Below are 10,336 nucleotides of genomic sequence, written 5' to 3'. Positions count from 1 at the left end.
AGAGGCTCCATGTTTTGTTAATCTGTCTTTGTTTGGGTTTGGGTTTTTTTTTTTTTTTTTTTAATGAGATAACATTTTATCAAAAGATTATTTTGCCAGGCAGTGGTGGCACATGCCTTTAGTCCCAGCCCTCAGGAAGCAAAGGCAGGCAAATCTCTAAGTTTGAAGCTAGCCTGGTCTATACATTCAGTGCCAAGACAGCCAGGGCTACACAGAGAAACAACAACAACAAAAACAAAAGACTGTTATTTTTTTAAATAAGCTTTTTATTCATGTAAATGGGCTTCCTTCCCCTAAGATGGGAGGTTCGAGAGGTCCAAAAAAGATTATTTTTTATTATTTTATTTTACATGTATGAGTATTTCGCCTGAATGTGTGTGCCTGGTGCCAGGAGGTCAGAAGAGGCCTTTTCTTTTTTTTTTCTTTTTTGGATCTGTAACTGGATTTGTGGATGATTGTGAACCCCAATGTATGTGTGTATATGTGTGTATGTGTGCTGGGAACCAACAGAAGCCCAGATCCTGCCTTTGAAACGGGGGGATTCTCACTTCTATACCACTGTTCTCCCTCCCTCTAGCTACGTAGCAAGATTGGCCTGGACTCCCCCTGATCTTTAGCCCCGATTGCTAGGATTATAAACATGCACCATCTCACCTGGCTAAAACAGTTTTCAAAGTGAAGGTCTGGAAATGATGGGGCAATAACCAGATTGTCTTAGATTCAGAAGGAAGAGATTAGGGTTTTTTTGTTTGTTTTTTGAGGCAGGGTTTCACCCTGTTAACACAGGTTGGCCTCAAACCTGAAAGGATCCTCTTGCCTCAGCTTCCAGAGCTGGGCACTGACACCTGTTACCATGCTGGCCTAGTTTAAGAAATTTGATTTTAGTTGGCTGGTGATGGCTGGTGTCGGCAGTGGCGGTGCACACACGCCTTTAATCCCAGCACTAGGGAGGCAGAGGCAAGCAGATCTCTGGGTTTGAGGCCAGCCTGGTCTATAGAGCTAGTTCCAGGAGAGCCAGGGCTACACAAAGAAACCCTATCTTGGGGGGAATAAAGCTTTGGCTGTCTCAGAACTCACTTTATAGACCAGACTAGCCTTGAATTCACAGAAATCCACCTGCCTTTGCATTCTGAGTGCTGGGATGAAAAAGCTGTGCTCCACCACCCAGCAACAGCCAAAGCTATTTCATAGAAAAATACATCTCAAAAAAAAAAATTTTTTTTTTTTGGTTTGATTTTTTTTTTCTTTTTTTAAAGAATTAGGCATGGTGTCACAATCCTGTAATCCCAGCACTTGGGAGGGAGAGGCAGGATGATCAGGAGTTCAAAGTCACCCTTACTTATCCTTGAGTCCAGGCTCCATGGTAGGAGGACTCTATCCCCATACCTGCCAAAAAGATTAAGGTGTTTTGTTTGAGACGGGGTCTCCCTGTGCAGCCCTGGAACTGACTAAACAGACCAGGGATCTACCTACCTCTGCCTCCCCAGGATTGGGATTAAAGGGATCCATCACATTTGACCAAAGATAATTTTTTAATGTGTACCATATCCCACCTTCTCTGCTCATACAGTGTTGAAGATGACACCCTCAGGGCTCTCCTGAGGATGGAGTGATGTTTGCACCAGTGGGTTTACTTTTGGGAGGGGGGGCGTTGAGGTTTCTTTGTGTAGCTTTGCTTGTCTCAAAACTCACCATGTAGAAGAGGCCCAACTGGAACTCACAGAGATCCTCTCTGCCTCCCAGGTACTGGGATTAAAGGCTACACTAGCTCACCTGACTGCATCAGATGATGGCAGTGTACAGCAATGTACAGATAATTGGCACTTCCCTGGCTTGTCTGTTTCTTTTAACCTCATCTGCACACACACACCCTCCACCAACACCCTTCCCTGCCCCCCAGACAGGATTTCTCTGTGTAGCCCTAGCTGTCCTGGACTGGATCTGTAGACGAGGCTGGCTTTGAATCCAAAGATCCACCTGCCTCTGTCTCCCTAAATCCTGAGATTTAAAGCATGCCCCACCATACCTGCTTTAAGGCTTTATCTCATCCCCTTTCTTGTTTTTACAGTCTCACTATATAGCTTTGGTGGCCTGGAACTCACTCTGTAGACCAGGCTGGCCTGGAACCCACAGCAACCCACCTGCCTCTGCCTCCCCAGGACTGGGATTAAAAGCATGAGCCACCACCTACTTTTAGACCTTTCTTTCTGATACCTTTTCTGCTTAAAATACTCTTCCCTGACTGACGCTGGACTCGAGGGTGCACGCCTGTGATCCCAGCACTCTGGGAGGCTGAGGTAGGCAGATCTTTGTGAGGCCAGCCTGGTCTATAGAGTACAGGACAACCGAGGCTACATAGAGAAAATGTCTCAATTAAAAACAAAAGAACAAAAAAACTCTTCCCCTCTGTTCTACCAGAAGAAATCTTAACCTCTCCAAACCTCTGCTCCTCATAGTAAAACGGACAACCAAAGACAATAAACACAGAAAATGTGATAATGAATGGGCACAATGACTGCCCCACGGCCAATAACAACTATTAACTGTTACTATTCGTACACATCCTTTAAAGCTGGTTGGGATTCCACCTTCTCTGCCAAGCCATAACATTTCCAGGCACATTATTATTATTATGTATTAGCGTTAATTACTCCCTCTTCTGGTTCTTATGGTTGGTTATTCATGCCTTTATTACAGCACTTGCTACTTTTTCATTTCAGTGGTTTGGTTACTCATGTCTGGCCATTGGCTAGGGCCTCCTCTAGAGCAGGAAGTTCAGGGCACCTAGCTCGAGGGCCTGATGCTCAATGGATACTGCACACAGACCAGCAGGGTGGAAATGAGGCCCAACATGGTAGCCTCTGGCCCTTCCCCTGGCCACAGCTTTCAGCATTTCACCTCTCCTCCTCTTCCTTATGAATGGCAAACTTCCTCCAGCGTCCAGTGACTTTTTCAAGGCAACACCTGGCTCCTTTCCATAGGGAACTTAGCCAGAGGGTAACAGCATGCTTTCTGGGTCTACTTCTATGCCCTCTGGGGATCCAGCTCCAAATCTCCCTTTCTCCCCCAGCTTCATGGCATTTCTCATTGGGCCAAGGCAATCTGGCTAACACTTTGCCAGCGTTATCCTCCAAGGACGGGGGTTGGCAAGTGTTCAGATTAGCCTTTCCGAAAAGATGCACCGTGAAGATTCTTCTCCAGCTACCAATGGTGTGTGTCCCACCGCTGTCTGGGGCATTCCTTCTTCCCCTCAGGTACTCATGTGCTTGCCCTGGTGCCATGCCAGGAAACATTTCCCCACTAGATCATAAATTCTGAACTAAGAAAAAAAAATCAGAACTTGCACCAGATTTTTAAAGCTTTTAATAACTGCAAAGTTTTCTCTTTCTCCACAGGCACACATACATTACATACATATACACACGTACACGAATATATTCAGTTTTGTTGGTGGTGTTTGAAGCATCACATAGCCTAGAACAAAGGCTGGCCTTGAGTTCCTTGATACCTCTGCCTGCATCCTTCAAGGGCTGGGATTACTAGTATAAGTCACCTCCTGCATTCACAACAGCTGTTTAACAGTACAGTAAAAACATTTATTCTGTGAGCTGGGGCATGGCCCAGTGGGTAGAGGGCTTGCTGCCCATGCATACCTGCCTGAGTTTGGATCTCTGGTAAAAGCCGGGTGTAAGGGGCTGGAATCGCTCAGCGGTTAGGAGCCGTGTCTGATTCCCAGCACCCACACTGGGCAGCTCACAACTGCTTGAAATGCCAACTCCAAAAAAGACAACACTCCTGACCTCAGGCACCTATACTCACATGCACACAGACACGCGTACATACACACAGTTAAAAATCAAGTATTTGAGCTCTAGATTCAGTGAGACTGTCAAAAAAGCCCAGGTCCCCTGTGTAAAAAACGGGCACACATATATGCGTGAGTACACAAATGCAAGATTTTGTATGTTACCTCATTTACACATGTTGCCTGTAGTAGCTTTTTTTGTTACTGTCACAGAAATCAGCCTCCATACCCATTGTGGGGATGAAGTCACCACACGGGAGAGATTAGCATCTTAACTGGGATGGGGCAGAGCTGAGATTTGTATTCCTGATTGCTTCTCAAGCCCGCACATTTCTGATCTCCCTGTCCCCCCACTGGAAATAGAACCCAGGGTTTCAAACATGCTAGGTAAGCAGTCTACCACTGAGCCACACTGCCAACCTCATGCTCAGCTCCTAAGACTGTTTCCTATGTTCTTCTCAGAGAGTAGTTTATTCTCAGGCGAAACATCTGTATTCACTTACATTCTGCACTAAGCAAGATGGTCTAACCCATGCCCAGCTCATATGCCACAGACTTGGTTATGTATTAACTAACCTACAGTGCATATGAAAGCTTCTCCCTCCTTCAGTCCACCTGCCAGACTCCCAGGCCTGCTGATTTGTTAAGTTCAGCCAATTCCAAGGCTCTTTGAAGCCCTGGGTGGAAGGAGAGCCTTACCAGAGTCTCAGGCCCGTGGCATTTCACGGGAAGGAAAAGGCAACTACTTTCCGCTGGGAGTGTTCCTTGATTACCTCCAATCCAAGTGACCAAGCAAGAGTGCCAGCATCATGTCCCCAAGGGCTGTGGCGTTCTGTTTGTGTAAGAGCATTACCAGTTAATCTATTGCTCCCTTGGCGATTCTTTGCCAGGTCAACCTGAGTTTTCTTCCTTGTCTTTGGCCTGAGATTGCCAGGCCATGTCAGGATTTACCACTGGCCAGTAACCCTAAGGAGTTACTTTAGGTAAAACAGGGCATTTGTCAGTGGTTGTTGTCAGCTTGAGAATCCATTGCTACTGATATCCAGTAGCTAGGTCAGGCACGTTCCTACCACCTACCGAACAGAAACGCCCCTCAAGACAACCACTGAACTACCTGCCCCCATATACAACCAAGCTGAGGAATAGAGGCATAAAGTCAAGCGGACCCGGGTTGGAAATGCTGGCCTGCTGCGTAACCTTGGGCAAGTCGTCAAACTCACACAAACTCTCCGTGAGTCAGCACCGTGATAAAAACAGGTTCTAGAGGCTGAGCGATGGCTTCAGTAACCAGCTCTGCGAGCTCAGGCAGGAGGCCCCGCCTCTCTCAGCTTTCTTCTTGGTTTCGTTTCTTATAAAGATGTCTTGTCCCAGATGGCAGAGGTGGTTAAGAGCTCCTATTGTTCTTGCAGATGTGGGTTCAGGTCTCAGTAATACATCTACTTGTAACTTCAATTCCAGCTATCTGACAGCCTTTTCTGGCCTCTGTGAGTGCCCTCATGCACAGAATTCTCATGCCAGTTTGCGCGCACACACATATGTATGTTTTTGTGTGTATATGTGGGAGGGGGGTGGCAGCAGTATTATCATTATCTTTTTTTTAAATTTATTATGTATACAATATCTGCATGTGTGCCTTCACATCAGAAGAGGGCACCAGATCCCACTATAGATGGTTGTGAGCCACCAGGTGGTTGCTGGGAATTGAACTTGGGACCTTTGGAAGAGCAGACAGTGCTCTTAACCTCTGAGCCATTTCTCTAGTCCCCTGTAATCATTCTTACCTGAGCTAGCAGTGCCATGTTAGCCAAATGAGGGTGAAGGTGTAGGCACAGGCCACAGAAAGACACTACATGAAGCTGTAGTTAATTCATTAGCCTACACCCGCCAAAACCACTTTCAGTCTCAAGCAAAGATTACAGATTCTCTAAGAGGAAATTGTGTATTCTGCTTAGTCAAGAACATTTAAAAAGGGGCTGGAGATGGCTCAGGGGTTAAGAGCACTAGCTGCTCTTCTAGAGGACCCAGGTTAATTCCCAGCACCCACATGACAGCTCACAACTGTAACTCCAGATCCAAGGGATCTGACTCCCTCACAAGGACACATGCAGGTAAAACACCAATGCACATGAAATAAAAATATATAAATATCAACATTTCAAAAGCCTAAGAGGCTGACAGTGAAAACAAAACTCACGACAAACAAGGTACAAGCTAGGCTCCGTGGCTCACGCCTGTAATCCCAGCACTCTGGAAGGCAGAGGCAGGCAGATCTCTGGGAGTTTGAGGCCAGCCTGGTCTACAAAGCAAATCCAGGACAGCTAGGGCTACACAGAGAAACCGTCTTGAAAAACCAAAAAAACAAGATCCGGGTGAAGAAGCCAACCTCTACCTTCATCATCTGTGGGAACCCAGAGTCAACAGGCTACTATGGCAAGAAGCTTTACAGAGATGGGGGTAGAGGCACATCTTCTAATGCCAGCTATCCCAGCACTCAGGAAGCAGAGGCAGGAGGAGCTAGTCTACAGAGTGAGTTCCAGAAGACCTGGAACTACAGAGAGACCCTGCCTTAAATAAATAAAATAAAAAAGGCAAAAAGGAAGGCCCTTTACCCCACAGAGCCACGCTGCTTACTCAGCACCTCTCCCTTCAATCTGTTTCTCTATACTACTTTAAACTGTGTGGTAAAATAAAAAAGGACTTGGGGAGAAAGGGAACAACAAAATGAGTCATCACTTTTAAATTTGGCTGATTCCCCTTACCTACTCAGTGTTGTGGAGAGATTATTTTGCTTTCCTAAGAACAGGTCTCATGTATCAAACTGGCTCAATGGTTATGCCTAACAGGACCGCTGTTAAACGCTCAGCACAGAGCTTGCTGCACATTAAGCTCCTCAAAACTGTTACCTGTTTAAAAGAAGAAAAAAAAAAAATAGGTGGCACATGCCTTTAATCCTAGCACTTGGGAGGTAGAGGCAGGTGGATCTCGGTCATTTCAAAGCTAGTCTGGTCTACAAAGCAAGTTCCAGGCCAGCCAGAGCCACACAGCAAGGCCCTGAGGACTCAACAAAATAAAACAAGACATCTTTCCCCAGAGGGCTCAGAGGTTAAGCACACTGGCTGCTCTTCCAGAGGTCCTCAGTTCAATTCCCAGCAACCAGGTGATGGCTCATGACTATCTATAGTGAGATCTGGTGCCCTCTTCTGGCCTGCAGGCACATACTCAGGCAAAACACTATATACATACTGTGTGTGTGTGTGTGTGTGTGTATCCAACCCCCAAAAAGCAAAAACCAACAAAATGATACCTGTCAATATGCTAAACTTGAAAGGGACAAAGCACCACCATCATTACCCAGGATACTTCACTGTCCTCCTGGGAGACAGTGGGATCCTTCCAAAGCCACCCCCTACCCCAGGGTAGAAAGACAGGCACAGGCAAATGGTTTAGAGAAACGTTGTTGTTTAATGCTAAAGCTTAGCACACTCCAGCACCAGGACTGGCATGGAGTCAAAGCAGCAGGGACGGCTGGGTGACCCCATGGAGCCTCACATGGCGAAGAGGATGAGGAAGGCGACCATCAAACAGAAGAGCCCCATGGCCTCAGACAAGGCGAAGCCCAGAATGGCATAGGAGAAGAGCTGCTGCTTGAGAGACGGGTTCCTGCCAGAGATAGGAAAAGGTGAGGGCGTAGGTGAGGGGAGTGTGTTACGAATCACAAGGGCCTAGCCTACATTGACCCCGGGGGACTGGATGGGAAGGGAAACTAGCAACTTGGCAAGTTCATAAGGGGGCATACTTCAATTCTGACTAGGTCACTGGAGAAACAGGAGGTAAAATAACATCAACTTGAAAGCTCCCGTCTTGCTAAGACTCTGCCAAATTGGGTGGGGCTTATATGGAAATGCTATAGGCAGCCCCAAACTTACCTGGCATAGCCAATAATCAAGCTACCAAACACTGTTCCAATGCCAGCCCCTGATCCAGCCACACCAACTGTGGCAGCCCCAGCACCGATAAATTTGGCTGCTGTGTCAATGTCCCGGGAAATAACACTGGTCTGGAAGTCCCGTCTGGCCACCTGGAGAGGGGAGCTGCTGCAGGAAGGCTAGAACAAAGGGCAGGAGTAAGAAGAGAGCAGGCAGGCATGGAGGCATCTGTCAGGTGGCTGGCTCCACCCCTACCCCACCCACCTGAGCTAAGCAGCAGCTGGCAAACAGCCTGACAAGGGCAGAGTATTCTGTGTGCAGGGAGAATGGCAGTCAGTCCTAGGGTGTTTTCAGACAGGGCTAGTCACAGACAGGCCTGTTATTTTGAGACTTGAAATTACAAGAGCCTCATGGAGCCTCTAATTCTCCTAACAGCAATTCAGTTAGCTTGAGGGACCACTGCCTAAGGAGACCTTGAGGGGCCTCATTCCTTACCTGTTTAGATGGGACCTCTGGTCGACTCAAGAGGGAGGCAGACACAGGCCTGATTAGACCCCTGGTACAGGAGCGGATCTGTAAAATCCAAAAGATGTATCGCTCCAAACCAGGCAAAAAGAAAACAAAAGACCAAAACCCAACCGAAGTGACAAGAGTTGTCGAAAACAGTCCGATAAATTTCAAGGTCAATTAATTTATTCTCAGTTCTCTCAGGCAGGCCTGCACCGGAGACAGCTGTCCTGATAGTCTGTAGCAGGTCACAGTAGCAGCAACCACCATCTGAAATCATGCACCAGGCTGGGGAACACTCACAAGCCTCTGGGGTCAATCCTCAGAACCAAGACCAAACCAAACCAGGCACAAAGTCCGTCTCCAAGGGCACAGCCTTAATCAGTTCCCCAGAATAGAGTAACACTCAAACATCCCATCAGTTATAGGAAGTGAATTGAGGTAACAAAAGGCACCGGAGGAGAAATTTACTAAAATGCACTCCGGCAACGTATTCCTCCTGAAGCTGGCCAGAAAGCCTGGCGTGGGCTCCCCGGACAGTCCTCTTAGGAGAGCCCCGCAGTGACATGTTCTTTAGTGCGATGACTTTGACACTTGGCAGAACACTGGAATCACTTGGGGAGTTCTAAAATAATTGCTTGGGGTTCCACCTCCACTCTCACGGTCTGACGCAACTGGTCTGAGGTGCAGTCTGGGCGATAGCAGTGTTAAGCTTTCCAGACGAACTGCACATGCAGCCAAGGTTGAGGAAAACTGTCTTCCGGTCGTCTGGCTACAGCCAAGCCAGGACGATGATAAAAGGTCAGCTCTAGCCTCTCGGAGAACACTCAGAAAGCCCCGACAGCTTGTTTTACAGGCCTGAGTAAGCATAGGTTACCTGCGTGACATCCCATAGCCTCCCACGAAAGCCATCCTGATCACGGGGCGCCAGCTCCTCTTAGTCCATTCATTAAACAAGACCGCTCCTATACCATGCACGACACTATGGGGTAGCCCGGAGCCACAGCTTACCAGAACTGGAGAAACGAGCAGTGCCTTGGTGGTCTGCATTTTTCAATCTGCAAGAAGAGCGGGAGGGGGGAAATTCGTGACTCCTATGAAAGCCTGGCCGTCTGCTTACACTGACGACCTTCTGTCGTCCCCATCCACCTCCAATCGTTCTCCCCGAACCCCTCTTCCCTATGCCCCAGCTAAGGAGGGCATAGGGAGGACAGAAGGACATCGCGGGTTCAGGGGTCAACCACTTTCTAGGCAGCGGGTCTGCAGATGGACAGCAACCCGAGCTCGGAAGTACAAGGCGGCGGCTAAGGCCCCAAGAGGGAAATGTTGCGACAAGGAATGGCCTCCCGGGAAGACTGGAGGCAGAAACTGGCAGGCGTCGTGCAGGATCCTGCCCGTGATACATAGCTGTCCCCTACTCTCCCCAGCGGCCGTTTATCGCTCATTACCGTTGGTAATTAACATTAATTGATAAGGCTTAAAGACTCCCGTCCTCCTTCCCATCCCTGGAGGCGATGCTGCTCCACGTGGCCCAGCCCACAGCCTTTTGGACCCCTGGCTCCCGGCCCCAAGTCACCTGCACTCCCACTCCCCTGCAGCCCCTGATCAGCCCAGAACACTCTCCCCGCTCAAGGTGACTGACTCACCTCCCAGCTTTAGCCCTTGGTCCCAGCGCTGCGCTCCCCCACCCACGTGTCCGGGGCCCCTCCACTCCCATTGGCCGCTGTCTCCGCGCGTCCCGATTGGCCATCGTCATCAACTCCTCCCTCCTTATTGGTCTTCTTCAGCGCCTTCCTCTCTCCGGACAGGAGCTCCGTGGCAATTCCCGCCTCCTTGCGGAGAAAGGCGGGTTCTGTTTCCAGGATCGGGGTTACGATTGGTCGGACGCCGAAACGCTCGACCATAGAGTCGACGGGGACTCAGGGGTTCTACAACCTTCAACGCAAAATGGCGACGAAGGCGCAAGCGGAAGAAAAAGGCGTGGGAGCGGTGACGGGCCGCCCGGCGCAGTGGGCACGTGATAAGGGTTCCGCGCTCTCATTCGGCCGCTTGGGCCTGGGAGCGCGTTGCCTCTTGGGGTTTGTAGTCCCGTCCGAGG

General features: G+C 48.8%; 1 protein-coding gene across 3 annotated transcripts; it reads right to left on the bottom strand.

Annotated features, from left to right (window-relative positions):
• Positions 1-7,247: 7,247 nt before the first annotated feature.
• On the bottom strand, positions 7,248-9,973 carry Atp5mc1 (ATP synthase membrane subunit c locus 1). 3 transcript variants are annotated; one of them, XM_021645327.2, is made up of 5 exons: positions 9,885-9,973; positions 9,250-9,296; positions 8,227-8,304; positions 7,732-7,910; positions 7,248-7,465 (listed from the first exon to the last, which is right to left on the bottom strand). In XM_021645327.2, exons 2-5 carry the CDS (start codon positions 9,286-9,288, stop codon positions 7,351-7,353), a joined length of 411 nt encoding a protein of 136 aa, XP_021501002.1. In that variant the 5' UTR covers positions 9,289-9,296; positions 9,885-9,973; the 3' UTR covers positions 7,248-7,350. The 3 variants fall into 3 exon arrangements, with proteins under 3 accessions (XP_021501002.1, XP_021501001.1, XP_060242867.1); XM_021645326.2 differs by having other exon boundaries at positions 9,815-9,892; XM_060386884.1 differs by lacking the exon at positions 9,885-9,973 and adding an exon at positions 9,687-9,882.
• Between the last annotated feature and the right edge of the window lie 363 nt (positions 9,974-10,336).

This window comes from Meriones unguiculatus, chromosome 7 (assembly GCF_030254825.1).
Source record: "Meriones unguiculatus strain TT.TT164.6M chromosome 7, Bangor_MerUng_6.1, whole genome shotgun sequence".
In the NCBI taxonomy this organism is placed as follows: domain Eukaryota; kingdom Metazoa; phylum Chordata; class Mammalia; order Rodentia; family Muridae; genus Meriones; species Meriones unguiculatus.
This window is presented reverse-complemented; position numbering and strand designations above follow the sequence as displayed.